The sequence below is a fragment of the Lolium perenne genome, chromosome 1 (genome assembly GCF_019359855.2).
Source record: "Lolium perenne isolate Kyuss_39 chromosome 1, Kyuss_2.0, whole genome shotgun sequence".
NCBI lineage: Eukaryota > Viridiplantae > Streptophyta > Magnoliopsida > Poales > Poaceae > Lolium > Lolium perenne.
The window spans coordinates 69,726,261-69,749,007 of record NC_067244.2 but is presented as its reverse complement, the minus strand read 5'-3'; the positions used below and the strand labels follow the sequence as shown (position 1 = coordinate 69,749,007).

General features: G+C 48.0%; 2 protein-coding genes and 1 long non-coding RNA gene across 5 annotated transcripts; 1 reads left to right on the top strand and 2 right to left on the bottom strand.

The window, feature by feature from the left end:
- Nucleotides 1-3,479: 3,479 nt before the first annotated feature.
- Nucleotides 3,480-6,103, top strand: LOC127296520 (rhomboid-like protein 11, chloroplastic). The gene is made up of 7 exons (XM_051326629.2): nt 3,480-3,717; nt 3,820-3,938; nt 4,444-4,529; nt 4,714-4,754; nt 4,838-5,004; nt 5,105-5,167; nt 5,695-6,103. The coding sequence occupies exons 1-7, from the start codon at nt 3,534-3,536 to the stop codon at nt 5,872-5,874; spliced, it is 840 nt and encodes a 279-aa protein (XP_051182589.1). The 5' UTR covers nt 3,480-3,533; the 3' UTR covers nt 5,875-6,103.
- Nucleotides 6,104-12,786: 6,683 nt separating this feature from the next.
- LOC127296510 (uncharacterized) lies at nt 12,787-17,877 on the bottom strand. 3 transcript variants are annotated; one of them, XR_007848517.2, is made up of 5 exons: nt 16,714-17,877; nt 16,532-16,616; nt 16,135-16,243; nt 14,703-15,209; nt 12,789-13,464 (listed from the first exon to the last, which is right to left on the bottom strand). It is a non-coding gene; the product is annotated as an uncharacterized lncRNA (long non-coding RNA). The 3 variants fall into 3 exon arrangements; XR_007848519.2 differs by having other exon boundaries at nt 14,703-15,190; XR_007848516.2 differs by having other exon boundaries at nt 12,787-13,464; nt 14,703-16,243.
- Nucleotides 17,878-18,213: 336 nt separating this feature from the next.
- Nucleotides 18,214-19,477, bottom strand: LOC127296500 (uncharacterized). Its single transcript, XM_051326604.2, has one exon. It carries the CDS (start codon nt 19,447-19,449, stop codon nt 18,307-18,309), a length of 1,143 nt encoding a protein of 380 aa, XP_051182564.1. The 5' UTR covers nt 19,450-19,477; the 3' UTR covers nt 18,214-18,306.
- Nucleotides 19,478-22,747: the final 3,270 nt, after the last annotated feature.

The following is a 22,747-nucleotide window of genomic DNA, read 5'->3' as shown; positions in this document are numbered from 1 at the left end:
CGCGACGCATTTCGGACTTCCAATCGGACGTAAGTGTCGGGTTGCGTCGGGGGGTGCTCCAGCGGCACGACGCATAATTTTTTTTTTCATTCATACGTCATAATTTACATGATAATAAAAAGTACATAAAAAAGCCAGGAAGGGTGCTAAAATAGGCGCTGTCTACTGGTCGTCGTCGCTGACGAGGTCAATCAGCTGTGGCGTCGGCCATGGAAGCTCGTACGCCGGCGGTGGAGGAGGTACCGCCGCACGGGCAGGAGGCTGTGGACAGGGATCCCACGCTGGAGCAGCTTGCGGAGCTCGGACGTTGGAACGCGTCAGCGTGGCCGGAGGAGTCGCCGGCCTCCCCTGCGCGAGCTCTGACTCGCGGAGCTGGATTGCGAGCCCGTACCACAAAGCGAGCTCGTTGAGCTCGTCCTGCTCGCTGTTGGCCAGTGCCATGGCAATGGCCTCCTCCTCTGAAATGTCCGGCGGCTGGGTCTCCGGATCCCACGCCGGTCCGCCGTCGTCGTGGTCGTACTGCGGCATGGTCACGTCGCCGTCCTCGTCCTCGTCGCCATCCTCGTCCGCGTCCGCATGGTCGTTCTCTTCTTCTTCGGCGGCGATCTCGCGCTCGAAGTAGTCTACGTCGGCGAGGTAGGCAGCGCGGCGCCGCGCGTCGAACTCCCACGTCCCGAAGGAAATCCACTTGTAGGAGTTTAGCGCGTACGCCGGATCCTCTCGCAGATCCGGCGGCAAGACCGCGCGGCGGCGCCGCACCTCGTCCCGCCGCTCTCGGCCCTCGCGCGGCACGGGGGGGGGGGGGGGGGGCCGGCACGCGCCGCGAGTTCAGGTACCAGCCCCCTCCCGGCAAGTTCGCGTCCGGCCATGGTACCGACCGGTTTTCCTCTCATAGCTGCCGAGCGAGGTCAACGCGGACGTACCGGCCGACCCGTGCTTTCTTGCCGGAACGCGAGCCGCTAGCCTCCTGGTCGTTCTTCGTCTTCCGGAACGGCCAACATTTCTTCCCCATGGCGTCGGTGTGGTGGCTACTGTGGGATTTTGCCAATGGTTTTGGTCGGGGAAACGGGCGCCGGGAGCGTCCCTTTAAGGCTCCGACGCCATCTCGCCTTCAATGGCCTGCCAGTGCAACGCCTACTAGCTGCGCACGCTCGCGGAAGCCGAGGCACGCCATTAACACGGCTCCTGCAAAGGCTGCAGCACGCCGCCCAGAAGTAATACCGCGGAAGACGAAGCAGTTGTGCCGCTGCCAGGCGGGCCCGCGCGAGGACCGAGCGGACACTTTGCGCGTCCGCCGAGACACAAACCTGGCGCACTGGCGCATATTTGGGCCAGGTTTGCGTCTCCGCGGACGGCCCGGTCACTTTGCGTCGCCTCGCTGGAACAGGCCCCAGATGCATTTCCGGTCGTTTGCGTCGTGCCGCTGGAGATGCCCTTACTTTGGTTGTTCCAAGCTTGCATTGTGATTCCAAATCAAATTTATTCGAAGTTTCTCACACATTATCTTAGGAAGCACTCTTTTACAGTTGCTTGTTAGAGCATCTCCAGCCGCGTCCCCCAAAGGGATTTGGGGCGCGCCGGACAAAAAAACTGTTCCAGCCGCGTCCCCCAAAGTCCATTTTTGTCCGGCGCGCCCCCATACGGTGTCCGGCGCCCCGAGCCCGTCCCCGTCCCACAGGGGACGCACCGGGCACGCCGGACACAACGAAAAGCGAGGCGGGGAGTGGCGGGGCCGACCCGTCAGCGGCACGGAAGGCTAAAACCCCGTCGCCTACCTTTGGTCAAGCGACGTTAATGGCGTCCCTGTTTTCCCAGGCGACGCAGGGACGCGTCTCGTCGTGCATGGCCGCGTGGCCGTCCGTGCCGGAGTTATTGCGTGCAACCACCCGCTGCCGCCGCTGTTTTAAGACGCCCTGCAGTTCTCGCCGCTCATCACAATCCTTATCGACGCCGCCACCTCCCCCCTCCCAGATCTTCTCCTCGCCGCTCCGAAAAATGTCGACCTCGTCCTCCCGCAAGATCGCCGCGGCGAACGGCTTCGCCCGCGGCAGCCTCACCGTGGCGCAGGCGTGGGCGCTGTACCACACCCGGTATCCAGTCCCGCCGGACATGCGGCTACCAAGCAGCGGCGGCTGGAAGATGGCCGTGAACGGCATTGGCATCCCGCCGCCGCCGAAGCCGGACACGGATCAATGGAGGGACGCCATCAAGGCCCGGCGGGCTCAACTCACCCCCGCAGAGCGGTTGGATCCAACGTGGGCGGTCACCAACAACGACACCTGGTGGACGACGTACTTCAAGGCGAAGTACGACGTCGAGATGCACAGCACGGAGAACCTCGTCGGCGGCCCCAACAGCTGGAACAAGGACGGCCGCGCCCTGTTCTGGGGCGTTCCGGGGCGCACCCTCGACAACGTCATCCGCGGCATCCGCAACGGCGCCCCAAGGCTGGAGATGCCGTCGTCGCCGCCGCCGTCTCCTCAATGGCAGCCGAGGAGGACGACGTACTCCTCCTCCTCGCACTCTTCTTCCTCGGGACCGGCGCGATCGACACCGTCCTCGTCGTACCGGTCGGCGCCCTACAGCGTCCCCAAACGGGAGGTCAAGGAGGAGCCGGTGACGCCCGTCAACACGAGGCGTGGCGGCAGCGGCAGCCGACGACAGCAAGGGAGGCGCGGCGGCGCCCTCCTCATCCCGAAGCCGGAGGTGAAGGAGGAGCCGGAGGAAGCGTCGCAGGCGACGCTGATGGCGGAGTACGAGCGGCAGCAGCGGCTCATCGCCAGCAGCGACGACCCGAGGACCGCCCAGGTCTGCGGGCGGCGTTCTTGGCGTCCATGAACGACAAGGACGCCTGGAGGGGCGACCTGGACGCGGCGATCGCCATGTCCATCCGCGACTCCGGCAAGCCGCTGGTGGACCTCACCGACGACGGCGAGGCAGGACCAAGCGGCGCGGTGAAGGACGAGCCCGTCGACGAGCCCGTCAGCGAGCGCGTCAAGCAGGAGGTCGTCACCGATGACATGTACAACTTCCAGCAGTACTACGACGCCTCCGGCCGCCGCAAGTGGTTCTAGATTAGGTTTAGTTTAAATTTAGTCAAATTTCGTTCGAATCTATGTAAGTTTGGACGAATCTTAGTCGAATCTCGTTAAGTTTAAAATTTCCGAATTTTTGTTTGGGGGACGCGACTGGGGAGCGATGTCCCCCAAAGGCGGCACGAACGAAACACGTCCCCCAAACGCTCAATCCGGCGCGATTTGGGGACCCTTTGGGGGACGCGGCTGGAGATGCTCTTACTCTAGTTTGTGCTAACAGATCACAATGGAATCAGGCTAAGAGGGAAGTATACAGGGCAACTAGCATAGAATGAACGATTTCATACCTACATTCCTGACCTTCATCACACGGCTGGAACAAAACTGTGTTGGGCGAATAACCTTCGCTGGCAGCGGGCACGGGGCACCCATTCGCTAATAAATCCCCATCTACAAAAACCCCAGACAACAAGCAAAGAGAAAGAGGACAAAAAAGCCATGGCGCAGCGGCTGCTGCTGCTCCTGCCCGCGCCTTCCCGGACCTTCTCGAAGCCCCTCCCTACCCCCTCCTCCTCCCTACCCGGGCGCCATGTCCCCTCTATCTCCTTCACACGCCGGGTAGTCGCGGGCGCCGCCGCCGCCGCCCGCCGCGACCTGCTCCGCTGCGGAATGCGGCGCTCAGGTGAGCCGCCCTCTTCTTTCTTGCCGCAGAAGACGTACGCAGATTGGAGTAGTGTGGAATCTCTTATCACATATTTTCGTTTTTATTTGCACATTTGATCAGACTTGGTGTCCGAGTTGGAGCTCGCCAAGGACAAGAAGCAGCAGGGCGGGCGTGCTAATGCGATATTCTGGATCTTGCTCCTTAATTTTGGCCTCTATGTTGCAGACCATTTGTTACAGGTACCCTTGCAATCTCTTGGCTATCCCAATGTGCACAAATCTAAGTAGTGCGTTGTATGCTATATAAAATTTGCATAAACCGAGTGATGGGAGATGTACTGTACACGCTGTTGAATTGTGTTGATATATTCCTTCCTATTTCAATCGAGATAGCTATAGAATTTGACATACTATGGTTATAGCATTGCAAGAAACCCTGTAGAAATAAACAATACAAGGAAAAATATAAAATGCTTTGTGATCATAATTTTCTGATTCAGTTGGTGTTCTTAGATTACTGGATTTATATCCCAAACAGCATGGATGTGCCTCTATTGTTTATATTCTCGTGTAACGATATACTGTAGTTGGCAAGCTTCATGCACTAGCAAATGCAACCAAAAGTCCGAATTCATGGAAAGGGCTTAGTGCAATCCACTTATACACTTTGCAACAGTAGTGTTACTTTGTTGAAATACTAAGGATATATTTTTACTCTTTGTTTTCTGTTCTCTCTGCATTTCAGATCAGACAGATAAAGGCCCTGTACCTATACCATGCTTACCCTTCTTGGTATCAGTTTGTGACATCAACTTTTTGCCATGCTAACTGGTTAGTTTAACTTGTTCTAGATTGCATTTTCACTTCTACCTATGCTTCAGTTTAACCTGCTCTGCAAATGCAAAAAGTAGTAGTAACTAACAAACTAGTCTGTTGATATATCAGAAGCAGTAACTGTTTTAACATTCTTTCGGGACATATTCACTCACTTCTTCAATTTTCTATGATATTACAGGAATCACCTTTCAAGCAATCTCTTCTTTGTGTACATTTTTGGTGAGATTTAGTACCTAAAGCAGTGCTCTGCATGATGTTTATAGTTCGGTTAAAGGACACCTACTTCTCATCTGAATATACAGGAAAGCTTGTGGAGGAGGAAGAAGGTAACTTCGCATTGTGGATGTCTTATATTTTAACTGGTGCTGGCGCAAACGTGATTTCATGGCTGCTTCTTCCAACATCATCTGTATCTCTTGGAGCATCCGGGGCTGTTTTTGGCCTTTTCACAATTAGTGTGCTAGTAAAGGTGAATATGCTAAATCTTGGTCTGTTCCAGAATATTTTCTGATGAGCAATAATCTCTTTTAATTGTCTCCAATATTTTTGCTGCTCCTTTCTTTCAACAGATGTCCTGGGACTGGAGAAAGATTCTTGAAGTTCTTATTCTTGGTCAATTTGTTGTTGACAAGGTAAGTTACCATCCTATGGGAAATCCGCTATTTTGTTGCCTGTCAAACCATTTGTTTGTAGAACTTATCTTATTGCAGAGATGAAATAATTGCAGTGTTGCCCTGTTTAACCTCTATACATAAACATTCATAGTTATATTTTCCCCTGAAAAAAGGTTAGTGTTATCTGTTAGGCTACTTTTCAACTACCGCAAATTCACATTTCTTCAAATTTTCACAAGGCCATGTATCACTAGTCTCGAGGACAAAATATTCAGGACTGCCAAATTGACATATTTTTCCATTCATCATAAGAATAAGAACTCAGATACATTTCTAGATAATGAAATAGTAAGATATTTGATAGTAAGGACTACTGCAATGGTCGATCATAGTTCATGTGCAAATGAACTGATTGAAGCAAACTTCTTGCTTTCTGAACAGGTAGACGTATTACTAGTGTATTCTGTTTTACTGTTTTGCTGGTACTAGTAATGTATACCAAGCAGACATTCTTGATTAACCCGATTTGGCTTGTACCCTAATAGGTTATGGAAGCTGCACGTGCAACCACCGTAACAGGCGCCGCACTTCAAGTAAACAACATTGCCCATGTATCGGGTGCTTTGATTGGTGCTGCGTTAGTATTCATCATCAACAGAATCCCCTCATCATCTAACGATGATAGTCCAAAGGCTCTAAAGGATAGCAAGGACAAAAGAAGTTAATTTAAGCTAGAGCAGCCATCCTAACATAATATATCGTACATTAATCGCTGTGTTCAGATTCATCTGTAGTTCTGATTCGTTTGGAAAAAAAACATACATCCCGTAGAGATTCTGCTGGATATCATCACAGTTGTAAGGTTCATTGTGTGTAAGTTACAAAGGTTCGTTTTCGGAACCTTTGTGAGAATGCTATGGAAATGATAAATTGCTCTGGACTCACACTTGGTAAGAGGCGGCAGATTCATGTTATCAGTTGATTGAAATAGTATTTCCCTTTTCTTTTTGCGGGAAATAGCATTTCCCTTGCATGAGAGGATACATGTTGTAGATTTTTTCGATAAAGGGAATATATTAATATCAAAAGATACAAATTACACCCAACCTCTGCAACAACGCATCAACCTAATAGCACTACAGATGCACACAACAAAAAAAAGGAAAAGAAAACTAAGAAACAAAAGTCCCGCTACAGTATCTTGGGCCTAACAATAGCAATACATCCACCGCCAAGACAACACCTGAAATACAGACTCTCCGAAAACGACGCCTCCAAGAAGGGAACAGTGCTCTAACACCGTCGTCGCCCGATCAAAGATCTTAGGTTTTCACCCTGAAGATAGTCACCGCTCTCAAAACAATGCCTCCAACAGGGTCATTACCAGACATAATCAGTTAAGGCCAGACCTTGGGTTTTCACCCTGAAAGGTAGGACTCTGAACTTCACCTGTGTTGTCGCCCCCACTTTCATACCGCAGCTGTGAAACCCGGAACACCAAGCAAGTTTCTCAACATCGCGGAGATTTGAACCTCCCTTAGCTAGTCTTCCTCTCCGACCTTCATGAAATTCTCTTCTTCCGACGTTCATCATGGATCCATAGTCACTTGATGTCAACACAGAAAAAGAGCTTCGCGCCACTCCCCCCAGAACCAATCGGTCGGAATAAAAGCATGGGTACACACGACCGAATACCACCGATCCAGCAAACTCTAAGCAAAAGCACTGTTACATTCACCGGTGGAGCCTTCCGTAACTCAACACTCCGGCCAGATCACGAGTCCAGGCCTACGTTAGGTCCTCCTCTTCACGCAAGAGAGGCCCTAGGACCGCCGCCTTTATATAGGTCGGACACTCCAACCCTCCACCGGCGACAACATCGCCGGCTTCCAATCTCCTCCATCAGCCACCGAAACGCGGTGATATATAAATAGATCCACCACCACCAACCGCAGACCGATCCTCTCCGGCGAAGAAGAGGGTCACCTCCACCGTCGAACCCAAGGCTGCTGCCCCGGGCGTCCACGTACCGCGGGAGAAGCCCAAGATCATCGCCCCTCACCGGCTAGAGGTGGAAGGAAAGGCGCTGTCCGCCTCCACCAGCCACCACCGCCGGCATGCCGCCGATGGGAGGCCGCAACCCACAACTGGATCGTCCCCGGGAGGGCCGCCGCCGCCCCTCCATCCTCGTCCGACCGCCACCGCCCCGGGAGGCGGAAGGGCCGCCGCCGTGTGAGAGACTCCTTGGCCGCCGTTTCCGACGCGTCATGAGGGGAGGCCCCCGCCGCCGCCACGCCCCGAGATCTTTGCCCCTGCGGCGGCGGCGGGAGGGTTGGGGTGCGGGGTTGAGAGGTTAGGGTTGGGGTTCAATACGTTTATACAGCTATCAGGCAACAATGCAGCCCTCAGTATCCAACAGATGATTCAACAGAGAGCCTTGCTCCGGTGTCCCCCCCCTAAACCCACCACGGTAAGTTACTGAAAAAGTCTACATAACCCCTGGGAGTTTTAAAATTTGGACAGTAACCCTTCAACTTTAAACTGGTACGTATCTTTAATTCCGAAAATTATGTAAAACGAGGCAATTGAACCCTAGACTCGGATAAGCTACTTTGGAGACTGGTTTTGCCTCGCTCCATCATTCGCCCAACACGGGATTGGGTTGTAAAAAATTAGTCAACATCCATCTTCTTCTTGCTGACGTGCACGTCGGGGGAAGGGACGAGCCATGTTGCGCTGCTGCGTCACGCCACAAACTTGGTCCCGATTACCACGTCGGAGCCGTCGGAATCGGAGCGAGGTAATAGAGCATGTCCGCGAGCGGCACAAGTACGAGGAGATGCAGCAGCCGAAGAACGCCGCCGATATCACCATGTGGGCGAAGTACGGGACGGAGCTTCAGCCGCTGTCGTCACGTTCAGGTCTGCCACAACCGTGGCCGTTTCCATGAAAGTTCAGCTTTGCATGAATTTTGCACTTCTCCGTGGCCGTTTATGTACAAGATCCGATGATGGAAATCCCATACTAGTTACGATGCTTTGCAGCTCATCGGCGCCCAATTTCCTGAACTAGCGACGCTCTGGCTGCACATCTAGCCACGGCCACGATACTCGACAGGCAGTGTGCCGCTCTCGTTTTGTCAGCGCCCCTGCCCCTTTGACAATGAGCGGCCTGATGCAGTACACCAACATGGTCAGGCGGTTTTATGGACGCCTACATGGTGACGCCATTAGTAGCCTCGACGGTGACGGACTTCCTTAGCCGCTCCAAGTTGTACCTAATTTTGGTAGTGCCATGTCCCCAAAACCGACCTCCCAAATAGCTTACCAAAGGTTAGAGGTTAGGGGGTAATTGTTTGATTTTAGAATTTTAGAGATTTAAATATGTCAATTTAGAGCTGAGGGGGTTTAGTGTCTAAACTCTAAAAAATTTGAGGTTATGTAAATTTTTAATAAACTAGCAAAAATGCCCGTGCGTTGCACCGGGTCTAAAATAAATTGGTTTGACTTAAAACACGATTTTTGATGTACTATTGTTTAAGAGGTTTGCACCGTTGTTTCTCATATCTATCTTGATGTTATGTCATTCAAAATTGTCCATTGTTATATGAGAGAAGTCCAATTTAGCCCCCTAAACTTCTCTCAAAGTTCAGATTACAACCCTCAACTTTACTTTGGTTCAATCTTCAACCCTGAATTCTATTAACCGTTCGGAATTGAACCTTCAACCCTTTTTGACAAGTTTTGAACCGAGTTTTCTTGCCAGTTAGCGGTTTTTCTCCCTATATACTGTGCCAACTCATCAACATATAATATACACGGTACATATACTTCCTCTCTCTCAATATCGCATGATCACCTCATGCCCCATCATGATCGTCTTCCTCCCTGGAATGAGGCCATGGCGACCACAAAGGGGTACCTCCATCAGACAATAACACCTGGCATCTGCCCTCTACATCACATGTCGTGCCCAGCCTTCCGCCAGCACAGGGCAACCACCACGCAGCGCAGCGAGCCGCGGGAAAGACATTTTTATTCCGGCGGGTGAAGAGTTGAAGATGAAGCATAGAGTTAAAGACATAGAATACATGTACGCACTATTTTACCAATACAATACATTACGTGACAAGAAAAACCGGCTTAAGACAATGCAAGGGGTGATTCTGAACCGTTTTTAGAATTCAGGGTTGAAAGTTGAACCAAAGTAAAGTCCAGGGTTGTAAGGTGAACTTTGAGACAAGTTTAGGGGGTAAATTGGACTTCTCTCTTGTTATATTATAAGCATACAAAAATAAATAAAGTAATAGATTTACAATGCTAGCATCACCGGTGATGGTACTGAGGAGATATTTGTCAATTAAGTCTTAACTTTTACATGATAGAAGCAAGAAACGGAGGCAAATTCTCCATGTCACAAGCAACCTGAACCTAGCTTGTCCACTGATATGTTATTCAAGGATTAAATCATTGCTCCAGAACTTTAGCTCTAGTAAACTCGTGCTCCCAGTGTGGCTCTTGCACTTTAATCGCATCAGATGAGCGATACAAAAAGAAAATAAATTCGAGCTGAGGCAGCAGCTACCTTCACCACACGCTAGGACCTTGTCTCTCACGGCGGGCTTCAGCTCCGTGTGCCCGTCGTCGTCATGTCAACTTTCGTTCCTTCATGGTAGAAAGGGGTCCATCCAAATTCCAATCTCTCCAAATCCCCTCGAGCCCAAACTAAACACTCCCCGTCTCAGCGTGCGGAAGCTGAAAAGAAGAGGAGCCAGGTTGCATCGGTCGTGTTGTGGGGACGGACGACGATCACGAATCGGCCTCACCCGCTACAGCCATGGATCGAAAGCGGCCGGGGATCTCCGAGAGTCCGAGCATGGATCGACCGGTCTCGCCGACCTGTGTGCGTGGTATGGATGAGTCTTTGCTGGCTGGAGGAGGCAGCAAAGCTTTCCCTGCTCTCCAGGTCGAGCCGGTTTGGACCCCGCGAGTTTGGAAGCGGTTCCGAACACGCCGGCAGGCGAAAAATACGGGCTCGACGTCCTCTGCTCCAGAGCCGCGTCGCTGACTCGTGCAGGCGGCCACCAAATCGCCCCGACGGCAGCGCGGATCCCCGATTCCCAGAAGTTCTCTTTGAAGAAAAGCAGGGAGGGGCGAGGGTCTAGAGGCCACATATGTTCCATCCACCAGCCGGAAGGGGAGCGGCTCTAGTGGGAGACCGAGGTGTGGCGGCGGCTCGTGTTATGCTCCGGTCCTCTCGAGGAGGGATTTCGGGGGAGATGAGGTAATAAGAAAGAGCGCCGGATGAAGGGTAAAGAAAAGCTGAACCGGTAATAAGAAAGAGCGCCAGATGAACGTTATGGCACGGTGGCATTTGGATGTATTATGCGTTTTGGTGGGAGGGTAAAACGGTCCCAAAAAAAAACGTTGACGAAACTTTTTGGCAGAAACCTTAGCTCCTTTATTATTAGGTATAGATTAGGCCACGAAGAGGTATCAGGAGATCCTGACCATCCACAATAGGCAACGTTCACAGAGGGGGGACACCGGAGCAAAAGCGTTCAACAGAAAGACAGATGATGTCCTTGAGCACGTTATTTGCAATAACACTCAAGTAATTTTGGTTTCGGTTGGGCGTCGAGTTCTGGCGGTGGAGCTTCCGCGGATAGCTGAGCAATAACACTGTAAATAACACTGTAGGTCACACGATAGGGTATCGATTTGGCTGGAGGTGCTCCACCTCCAAGGCGAGGTGTATTGTACGGTGATGTGGCTTGCCAGAGGGATAGAGGAAGTTGTGGATCGGTGCAGGCGAAATGGCCGCACTGACGGGTTTAACTTGTAAATGTGGCCAATTCCCTGTTGACAAGCTACAAACTTGTCATACTAAAACTGCACTGGAAGTGGATAGGTAGGCAATGCAACAGAGTGAGTATACAACAATATGAAATTTATGTTTTACTAAGTCACTGACTACAATAATAACAAGCTTGAAATAATGTTGACACCAACTAATAGTGTTGCGGTAGAGATTAGGGGGTACACAATGTTGAGAAAATCGGTTATCGGTGTCAACTCGTTCGGCGGAGAATTAGCGATTAATAGGCAAATCCGATTAATCGAGCGATAAATAAGTTAATCGGGCGATAAATGAATTTATCGGCTAATCGGTGACCATCAAGTAGTGATTAATCGTTAAATCGGATGATTTTTAGAACAGTGGGGTACATATGATTAGTGGGGGTACATATGATTACCGATTGTTATTAAATGTAAATTGAGGTGTGTATGTGGACGGTTGTTGTACACCGAGAAAGCTGACACTTCCACTTTTGTTAGATAGCTTTGGTTGTCTCGTGGAGCAAGACACACTCTTATGAGAGAAGTGAAGGTTCTTAACAAAAGAGCAAGGCTATCTGTGAGTGAAAGATGAAATAGGGCATATGCGTTAATGTGAACTAGTCTATAGTGGACTATGGATATTGGTGTGCACTAGCCCATGTTGGTCTAGGTAACCCTCCACCATGGTGGACTTCTTGTTAGTTTTTTTCCTTGACTCTATCTTTTTTTTCTTTGTTTAGCATACATAGTCATTTGAAATTTTGTTTTCACGTAGAAGCCATGGAGTTAGCGGGAGCTCCTGGTGGTTCTATCTATTCTACAAACAAATAAGTACCAATGCTTTTTCAGTAAAAAAAAAATACTATGTTATAGTCTTGCGCATAACGACGATATAAGATTTTATGCTCCCTCTCTCACATAAAACATAAAAGATGTCACAGTTTTATCTAAATTTGAATGTATCTATACCATAGTTGTCAGAGTCATGATTCTACTATGCGACTCTACGATTTACGATCCAAATTGAGTGGACAAGTGTACGACTCTACTAAGTAAAATCTAAGATTTCATGATTCTGAAAGTTATGATCGTGCGGTTTACGATTCTACCATACATAGAGGTTTCTGTCAGATACAAAATCATGATTCTGACAACTTATTCTAGCTTATTCTATATACTGATCACGTTTAGATACATCCAAATTTCGATAAAGTTAATACATTTTTTTGGGACGGAGTGAGTTTTTTTATTATTATATGTATCTAGACGCATTTCAATGTGTTTGTTCACTCATTTCAGTCAATGTGTAATCCATATTAAAATATTCAAAACATTTTATAATTCGATATAGAGGGAGTAGAGGACACCAAATTTTTAAATGGCACTTTTTCAACCCAGATTTTTAAAATATTCAAAATATGGTGCCACTTTTTCACTCATTTTAGTTTGAACCAGATTTTAAAAATCACCGCATGGGTTGAATGAATGAAGCAGGGTTTTTAAAAAGTGGCACCATATTTTGTTTTAACTTGATTTTCTTAATTTGCCCCCCACTTAGGTTGAGTGAATTAAACATAGGGCTATAGTTTGCATTTTGTATGATTTGCTGATCCGAAAAGGAGTTTTTTTACGAAAGTAAGGATACAAACTTGACTGTGCAAGAATTCGTACTCCTTCTATATCTACTAGCATGGATGGGCGCGACGGCACGCCGCGCCAACTGTGTAATATGATGGTTGTAAGAAAATTAAGGCCACACTTGGATTGATAGAAGTAATGAAAATTTTCTCGCTTAACCAATAGGCTCTAAGATGGTTGGTAACAAAATCTGATATAGCATACACTGACCTGATCACTACCATTATGTTCACTACCATTATGTTTCCAAATAGCTAATATACTGACCAACACTCAAGCAGAATACATAGATCACATTAAGACGAATTCCAGGAAATAAACAGTTGCCTTATCATAAATTTTGTTAGCCAAGCTGATACATGGATGGAAAAACTCAAGAGGCTTGGCCTTCCCTAAGCACCAGGATGCATCACCTTTGTTAGAATCAATTTTGAATGTTCCTTCCATATTTCATGCCTCAAACAAAAAAGATGACAACCTTGTCTCATACATGCATAACTTGAGGCATCAGTGCACCTATCATGAAGCGCTTACTTGGCTTTGCATTATCCTTTCCTCTGTGAGATAAACGGTAGTGGCTATCTGTATGCAGAAGACCCAAGTTCTCCACTGACAGGCAATGCAGAGATATCCCAGTGAGCAGGTGGGCTTCTTGGATTCAGGTCAGGACTCCGATGGCGAGAAGATTCTAGAGGTCTCTAGAAGTAAAATAAAATAATATATGTATGCAGAAGACCCAAGTTCTTCTCTGACATGGAATCTAGAGATATCCCAATGAGGACGTGGGCTTCTTAGATTCAGGTCAGGACTCCGATGGCGAGAAGATTCTAGAGGTCTCTAGAAGTAAAAGAAAATAATCAGATAGCTAAACCAGGAAAGAAAATGGCAAATTGCCTTAGTTTAGTAAGACAATAATCCAATGCCTATCCATGTACATGTAATGTAGTGAATCTATGCATTGGTTGCTGAAAATGGTAGACTCCAGGAGAGCAGGGTAAAGAAAAAAAATACAAATGAAAGGTCTATGGTGAAGCAGAAAGATAGATCTGGTGAAGTGGTGCTGCAAACAAAATCTGTAACGACTCCCACGTGGTGATCTCACAGAAACTACTTTCGACCCAAAAATCAGAGAAGGAAGAAGTGTGCACGGGGCACACCAGGCGTCTCTATAAGCATGTATGTGATGTTACTTAGTATAAAGTTTGCTCGTATTTTTTGAGTCAAATCGACATAAAGCATTTAATCATAGATAATACTTGTCTAATTCTATGAAGTAACATGACCATTACAGTCATTCTAAGCACAAAAACCTGATTGTTTGTTTCTATGGATGTTACTTAATTTATTAAGAAATTATGAAAACAACTGTATGCACACATGAGGTTGGCTGTTTGGCCTAAACCAATCCTGTCTACTGTGAACATTTGATGTATCATTGATAACATTGTAAAAATTCATGGACTTTGATTACTTGTTATGTTTCATTCCTCTCGAATAGTCAAGTAGCATTTTGAGTCAAGTCGACGTAAAGCATTAAATCATAGCTAATGCTTCTCTAATTCTATGAAGTAACATGACCGTTACAGTCATTCTATGCACAAAAACCTGATTATTTGTTTCTATGGATGTAACTTAATTTATTGGGAAATTATGAAAACAATAGTATGAGGAGGTTGGTTGTTTGGCCTAAGCCAATACTGTCTGCTGTGAAGATTTGATGTATCTTTGATAACATTGCAAAAATTCATGGACCTTGATTACTCGTTATGTTTCACTCCTTTCAAATAGTCAAGTAGCAACATCTTAGTAGATGCACTTTTGAATTCTAAATGATAGTTCAAGGACTAAGCATCACACATGGAGAAGGGTCCTGATAGTATATGGTAATCGAGCATAACCATTGTCCTAATGAACAAATATATATACCCAAACTTTATAGGCTAATAAGAAATAATGCACCCCCTTAATAATTTCCAGAAATGGACCACCAGCACTCACATCAAAACAAAATAGAAAACACCAATGTTCTTGTGGATCTTGACATTAAGCTTGAAAATAAAGCGACAGAAGTTTACCGTAGCCTCTCAATGGTAACCTTGGAACCTTTGTCGCGGTCACTAACCTGTAAGTCCATTCAAATATCCGCCTGCACTATATACCATAAGAAACCTGCAAAAGTTCACGCTTCCTTACATGTATTTCTAACTAAGTATGAGATGCATCAGCGGAAAAAATTTGTTGTAAGGTGTCAACATTGAAACATAAGGCAATCACTAAAAACAATTCTAATGTAGTTAACTGTTAAAATAGTTGGCCAGAAATTTTGAATGTAGAAAATAATGAAGTGCAGTTGAAAAGATAATTAAGAATGAGAAAAAATATACATGGCCAAGCAAAGAAATCAGAAGTATGTGTGAATGATTCAGGTCATGTCTCTTGATTTCAAAGCAAATCTAACGCCAAGCATAATTGTTCGCTGAATACTTATGCTATATACTACACATAGGTGTTAATCAGTTCGAAAGTATTGTGTGTTGCCCAGACCAAAGATAAAGGCCATGTCCTGCAGAACAATAACAAACCTGTACATAATGTGACAAACTGCTGAATGGAATTGCATATAAACTTTCGAGAAGTCCTAAAGACTGTAAATTGCATATAAACTTTCGAGAATCCCTTAAAACAATGCTCAAGATTACCCTTCATGTATTTGCACAAGATGATATCTGGTTCATCTGAGGAGTGGATTACCAGTGGGAAGTTAAGCTAATGCAATTCATACTTGAACATGGCTCCATTGGGTGTGTAGTTAACTTGCAACTTAAATCTCCGTACATGTATACCTATGCATGCAAACAATATATACATCTCCGGTTCCTCATTCATCAAAGAAGATATACTTCTGCTTTATGTTCAGACATTTCGGTACAAATAAATCTAAAAGTGGTTATGCAACATGGCTCCATTGGGTGTGTAGCTAACTTGCAACTTAAATCTCCGAACATGTGTGACCATACCTATGCACGCAAACACTACATACATCTCCGGTTCCTCACTTCTGCTTCATGTTCAGCAATTTCGGTACAAATAAATCTAAATTTGGTTATGCTAATAATGTAGTCAATGTAACATACAAGTGAAGGGTTTGAATTTTGAAAAGAAAGTGAGATAGTATACTGGGTGAATTTGTTCAGACTCATCCATTTTACTATACTCAGATTATGAGCGCACTTGTATGTCCTATGCATATCAGAGTATGACAGAGAACCTCTCCCTAGAAACTGAAGCTTTGTGGCTTGGACAACGGAGGCATTGATAAGAGAAATTTCTAGAGGTAATAAGACAAATAAAATTGTTTCTTCACGGAGAGCTCAAATTTAGAGTATTCTCATTTGATTAAAGAGGGAGAGTGTTGAAGTAACTTTAAGTTCAATTCATCATCATTTGATTAAAGAGAAGAAAAAAAATACCCGTGGAACAAACATGTCTAAGTGTTTTGTTGTCAACCTCTGTTGTTAATGGAAAAATGTCGCAGACCATAGGAAATCCAAGAGGTTTCAAGGCACAGGTAGCTGATAAATTTATCAGTATCAACCTCCAGTCTGCAGTCAGTTATCTGTAAGAAATGCGTCTCTGAGTCATGTTTTGTCAGATACAATTTAGATCATGGTAATTGACGGCAATATAAAAAAGAGTGCGTTGAAAAGTTCTGTGATAATTAGTATGTAGTCGTTGTTTGTTGCCACCACATATCTGATGCAAAGATGCTCAAAGTTCTTATATATGCCATATCAATAGGATTCATAAAGCATGCTTGCAGGTGAGAAGAGAAGAAGACAGTAACCTTAAAATATCAAAAAGAATTATGGAAATTATGTGAATTGAATGAGCACATAAGTTCGACCTTGAGCTTCAGATTCCCCTCCTTGTCCTCCACTTCAGTGTTTACTTCCGACATGATATTGGATTATTGGCAGCCATGGTTCAGCCTGGCAAGCAAAAATCAAACGGCAGAAGATTTTGGGTCAAGACTGAGATCATAATCCAGTTCATGGCGGTAGCATGATCCATAGGTGATGAGCTCACCATTAGTCGACGGGTGCATGAGGTAAACGTATCAGTGAGCTCATCCAGGAAGCAGGGCGTCTCCTACCCGGCGTAGAAACCGCGGTGGACGCTTCCTCGCACCTGCCCTCCAGGGTCACCGCGGCCCTCTTGTGTTCGCCGGCGTGAAACCGCTCTTACCACTACGTACTCCTGTCGCCGGCGAAGCGTCCGGCGAGTGACAGCGAGCGGCTTGGCGTGCAGCACCACGAAGTGGCGCTTACGGAGGTGATTGTCGAGCGCTGCCGCATCTTGGAACAGCGAGGTGGTCGCGGCGGCCGTCGAGCCATGTCGTGCGTGGGTGGCCTGGCCGCACGCCACCCCTTCTCTCGCCTGGATAAAATTGCGGTGCCCCCTTGTTGAACTCGCGACCGAGAAGCGCCGGCCGCCGCAGCTGCCCCCACTGCTCACGAAGCGGCAAGGCCAAGAGCCGCCGCCACCCGGATCCCCTCCGTTCGTGCGCCTCTGCCCCGCTACGCTGGAACTATCCTCTGCACCCCACCTCTCCCACGGCGTCGTCGATGGCAGCAGGGCGGCCCGAGGTAATGCAGTGCTCCCCGATCCGGAGCAGCCGCCAGCGCTTCTGGTCGTCGTGCACCCACCCGGCGAACCGGACGGTCGATTCGAGAGCAGCCATCCAGGAGGGGAGCTACAACGTCGGCGGGGGACGGCGGGAGCGCCTCGGTGACAACCACCGCGTTGGAGGTCGCAAGACCGCCGGAAACGGAAGGGCTTGTGCTGGGGATGAAGTGGCTGAAAGCCTGAGATGAAGGGAGGACGTGTCGCGTGGGCACTGACGCGAATTTTCTAGAGGGGATCAAAGCGGTGCGGCAAGAACAGATCTAGCAGGTAAAGAGTTAAGCAGTGCCAGACAAAACTTGAGCAGCTACCTAAATAGCAAAAGCCACATCGCAACATAACACAACACTAAAGCTAAAGAGAGAAGAAGGAACCAGAATGTGCACGTGGTAACAATGCAGGAGCCGCAAGCTCACCTAAAAATTCTCACAAGACACCAGAAGTGTACACGGTATGCCCTCTAGAGAAATCAAATTATCTAAATAGCATACGTGTTAGCAGCACAATAAATCCTAATCATACTCCAAAATTCTGTGAAAAAAGATGTTTGTTCATCTTTAATATAGTAGTTATATATACATATGTATCCAGATAAAGTTAGGTCAGTTAATTTGAGATGAAGAGAGTATATTGGGTACATTGAGTAGAGGAGCTGCAACCTTCAATTTTGCATAACTATTGCTCCTCGGAAGAAACCAACGTCTTAAACAGTACGCAGATAAGCATCACATATGGACCAAGTTCAAAGTAGGGGTCTGAAAGTTGTGTATACCGATTATTGTGACATGTCGTGTGGTATGGCTGTGGACTGTAGGCCTGTACACAGATGATGACAGCTTTGAAGTGCATCGTCCACAACGCATCTCTATCGCCATTACTCCTCTACTATATTTCACTGATAAAAAAAACAATCCAATATTTTTCCAGAAAAATACACATCCACCGGTACATGCATGCATCCAAATCCACAGACTCAACCGCCGCATACATCCAAACCTACCGGCGACGTGTCATGTCTGGGCCGCGCACCCTCGCGACCGGCGCCGGCTCCACCTCCGACCACGTTCGAGGCCGGCCGACGGTGTCGACGGCCCTCTTGGACATGCAGCCCGTCAGCAAGCCGCCGCCGTTATTTCGTCTCCTCCGGTTGCTCTTCCCTCCTGCATCCTCGTCGCCGTCGTTTAAGTAATAGTAGCGGCCCGAGGCCGCGCTCGAGAAGTTGCCGGACGCTGCGCCTTCCGCGGTGACCACGCTCCACACGATGCTCGCCTCGCTCGGTGGGTACATGTACTCGACCTCGCTCGGCGCCGCGGCGTCGTCCACGACGGAGTCAACCCTCATGTGTGCTCGGTTGGGGCTTCCGCTGACACCGGCGGCTGCACTTACAGCACCACCCCGTGCCGTTCCAGCAACGATTGTATATGCGGAGCTTTGCGTCGCCGATACCAGCGTCCTCCGTTGCTCGTCGTACGATGCGTCAACTCTGGGATCCAGCATCCGCATGGACACTTCTCCGGGCTTTGCGGCTCGGCGGTGGGCAGCTTCCGGGAGCAGCAGGGGCGGTGGTCCGCCACCGTCGTCGACCCACTTGCAAGAGCCAGACATCATCCTCACCGTGGTGCCGTCCTCCACGGTGGTCTGTTTGCTCGTCCCTCCTGGAATCGTCGCATCTGCTTCGGAGCTGTCGTCCATTTCTTCGCGGTACAGGTCGTCGGCGCTCATCGACTCCTTGTTGTCGCTGGAGCCGCAGGCGCACCCTGCCATGCCGAGAATCCAGCGCCGCAGGTGAGACGACGACGGGCGTGCCTTTCCTGCGGTCGGCTCACTCTCCGTCGTGGAATTTGCCTTCCCCTCAATGGCCGGGGCAGCAGCTGACGCCGGATGGTTGGACAGCAACGCAGAGCGGCTGTTCCAGCTGGCCTCCGACGAGCTGGTGGCGGCCGTCGGCGCCAGGGCGGACTCGTCGTGCTGCCATGTCTTGAACGCCGACGAGTAGGACGACGAGGAGCGGTCGCACCATAAGGCGTCCTCACCGGCGAGGGCGTCGTTGAAGTAGCGCTCGGCCGTGAAGACGCCGAGCTCGGAGTCGTCGTCGGCGCTCTGCGACGCCGGTATCTTTGCTGCTCTGTGTCTATCCATGCTCTGCTTGTTCCAGCGTTGTACAGTATGTGGTTAGTGCGGTGAAGTGTGAGCTTGCACGGGGAGGGGGATATATAATCCCGTTGTCATGTTAACGTCACCATTTTTTGGGTGATGCTAAGGTCCCGTTTCGACTTTCGAGTCGACGAAAACCAGCAAACCAAAATACCAAATGAACATGCAGTTTTGCTAATACACACTCTCTACTCAGAGCATCCCTAGTTCATGCAGTTTTACTAATACTCACTCGACTCAAGGCATCTCCAGTACCAGAAAACTCGGTATACTCATACCATAAAATCGGTATGGATCGCGCAAAATAGGTTTGATATTATTTTCACTTTTCAAACCGATGCATTAACATATTTCAGATTCTAAACTTTGAGAATTCTAATTAACAATAATTTTTTGGGTTCAAAAGCATGGGCTAAACATAGCATCTATCAAACCTCCACAGAATTATGAATGAAATGCCCCAAATCAAGCAACACCGTAACCATCATCACCGCTAGCCGAAGCATGACCTATTCTTGACTGCAATATATCCCCTTCTAATCTCCCACCACTCTCCTGTCCTCTCATCCATTTCATTTGGATCCAACATCATGACTCCATTCTCCTTGGCAATGATGTCCGCCCTTTTCTTGGTCTCCTCAAGATGAATTCTTTGCTCCTCGTTATCCGTCTTGAACTTCTCATCCTCTCTAATTTGTTATCACCTTGGCAACTTATCTTGTTGATTCTTCTCGACCAACTCTTTTTCTGCTTGCATTTAATGAGCCACTAACCGTTTTGACTTCATCATCTCATCAAGTTTCCCCATCAAGCTTTCTGCCTCGGCCTTCTTCAATTATCTATTCTCCTCCCTTTCCCCCCTTATCTGGTCTACCTTTGTTTCTTACTCCTTTCGGTGCCGGTTCACCATATTCATCCTCATCATCATCCAAGGTAATTGGTGCTCCTTTTCTCGGTGGAGAAGCTTTTGGATGTCCCAACTTCCACTTCTCACGATGTTCAAGTAATATCCAACAATATTGGAGCACAAATGCTTTGCCTTTGGATGCGGCCATTTTCTTGTACCTTTCTTGTCCTATGCGATCCTATGTTCACAAAATGGCAAGAATTCAAATAGACAACAACCTACATAGTCATCAAAAGGATGTTGAAATATTGGGCCCACTTTTAGTGGCCCAAATTAGATTTCAGTTTTTCCTATAAATCTCAAAGCCCACATAGTGGCAGCCTTGTGAGTTTGAGCCCAAGTTGGTGGCAGCTCACTAGGGAGTGGCAAGAGGTGGGAAGTTTAGTCCCACATGGAAAGTTGGGAGGAAGTTAGACCACCTTATAAGGTGGGTTGTTCCACCACTAGTAAGTGAGTGAGAATAGGAGTGCTACACGCGCGCGCTTCTCCTCCTCCTCGCTCGTCTCGACTCGACTCGACTCGACTCGACACGTCACGACGCGCGCGCCGCGCTCGTGGTGAGTGGATTGAGCCTCGAGCCGAGACTTTCCTTACTTTTTGCAGCTCAGGAAAAACGAACAGAGTCCTAGACGGACGCGTCACAGTTAGTTGGTTCGGGTCGCTCCCGGATCGTGGGCTATCTGTAACCGACTCGAAACGTTCGTGTGACGTGGGCGTGGCCCGTTGCCTAGGATTTCCCGAGCCTATATAATCTCCTGCCCGGCTACCGCAGAAATACATCATATACACGAGTTAGGGTTTCCACCTCTCTCTGCTTGCGCCGCCATCGTAGCCTACTCCACCCCGCGCGCCGACGTGCATCGGCGAACGGGAGAGCAGGTCTCCGGAACCGCTCGTCCTTGCGATCCTGTACGGGAGAGGGCGAATTAGGTTTTTGGGAAGCGCTCTGCGCGACTGCTCAAGCTCTTCATCACGGGTCGCCTTCCGTCCAAGTCGGGCGGTGCTGCCTACCGTCGTCTACAACGCCGTCTACTTCGACCCGTCGTCCCCGTCGTCAACAACGTTGTCATCAACAACGTTACTGCTGCGACATCATCTGCTACACCTTCACCGCCACCTCTACCAGATCGGTACGTGCGACATATCTCGATCTGTTTAGCGATGGATGTTGTACTGTTTGCTCTGCTACTGTTCATGTTGATCACTGCATCTAGTATGTTCGAGTTTCACATGTTAGTAGTTACTGTCGTCATGCTTAATATTCTGGAATTAATCATGGAAATTGTGCCTAATTATCCAACAATCCAAAAACCTAATTGTAGGCAATTTCCTGAGTTAACAATGGCTGGTTTTTCTGATGCACTGAGGCCGGATAAGTTTACCGGTGTGCACTTTAAGAGGTGGCAGGTTAAGGCCATGCTCTGGCTTACTCATCTGAAAGTGTTCGAAGTTACTGATGGTTTACCTGAAGGAACTATATCTGACCAAGATCAGAACAAGTTCAAGGAAAACAATACTCTCTTCGTCGGATGCGTTCTGAGTATTCTTGCTGATCGTCTGTGTGATGTGTACATGCACATAACAGATAGTAAAGAGCTCTGGGATGCACTGAATGCTAAGTTCGGTGCAACCGATGCGAGCGATGAAGCTGTACATCATGGAGAGCTTCCATGACATCAGGATGGTTAACAACCGTTCTGTAGTCGAACAAGCTCATGAGATACAGTGCATTGCGAAAGAGCTTGAACTCCTTAAGTGTGCCTTACCTGACAAGTTTGTGGCTGGATGCATCATCGCTAAGCTGCCCCCTTCATGGAGGAACTTTGCCACAACTCTCAAACACAAGAGACAGGAGATATCAGTTGAAAATCTGATAGCGTCTCTTGATGTTGAGGAGAAAGCTCGGGCTAAGGATAATACTGAGAAAGGAGAGGGTCAGTCTAGTGCCAACATGGTGCAGAAGAAACCCTACAGCAAGAACAAAGGGAATAACAAGCCCTCCTTCAATAAGCCTATGAAGACTACAACCTTCAAGAAGAAGATGATGATAAACAAAGCAGATCTGAGCTGCTTTACCGGTGGAGAGACTGGCCATTTTTCTAAGGACTGTCCAGAGAGGGCAGACCGCAGAAAAAGGCGAGGCAAGTCAACACGGTGACCGCTAGCAATGCTGATGGGTACGGTAATCTCTTTACTATTCTTTCGGTATTTCAATCTCCATGTTGGTGGATTGATACAGGTGCTAATGTTCATGTGTGTGCTGACATATCCATGTTCACTTCTTACCAGGTCGCCCGGGATTCTTCCGTCTTGATGGGGAATGGGTCACATGCTTCTATTCGTGGTGTTGGCACGGTAGATCTGAAGTTCACTTCG

Bases quoted from the DNA above. Each gene is read 5' to 3' on its own strand.
- LOC127296520 (XM_051326629.2), top strand. From the start codon at position 3,534: ATGGCGCAGCGGCTGCTGCTGCTCCTGCCCGCGCCTTCCCGGACCTTC. The intron at 5,005-5,104 runs GTGAATATGCTA...TTCTTTCAACAG, and splicing joins CAATTAGTGTGCTAGTAAAG to ATGTCCTGGGACTGGAGAAA. The intron at 5,168-5,694 runs GTAAGTTACCAT...GTACCCTAATAG, and splicing joins GTCAATTTGTTGTTGACAAG to GTTATGGAAGCTGCACGTGC.
- LOC127296500 (XM_051326604.2), bottom strand. From the start codon at position 19,449: ATGGATAGACACAGAGCAGCAAAGATACCGGCGTCGCAGAGCGCCGAC.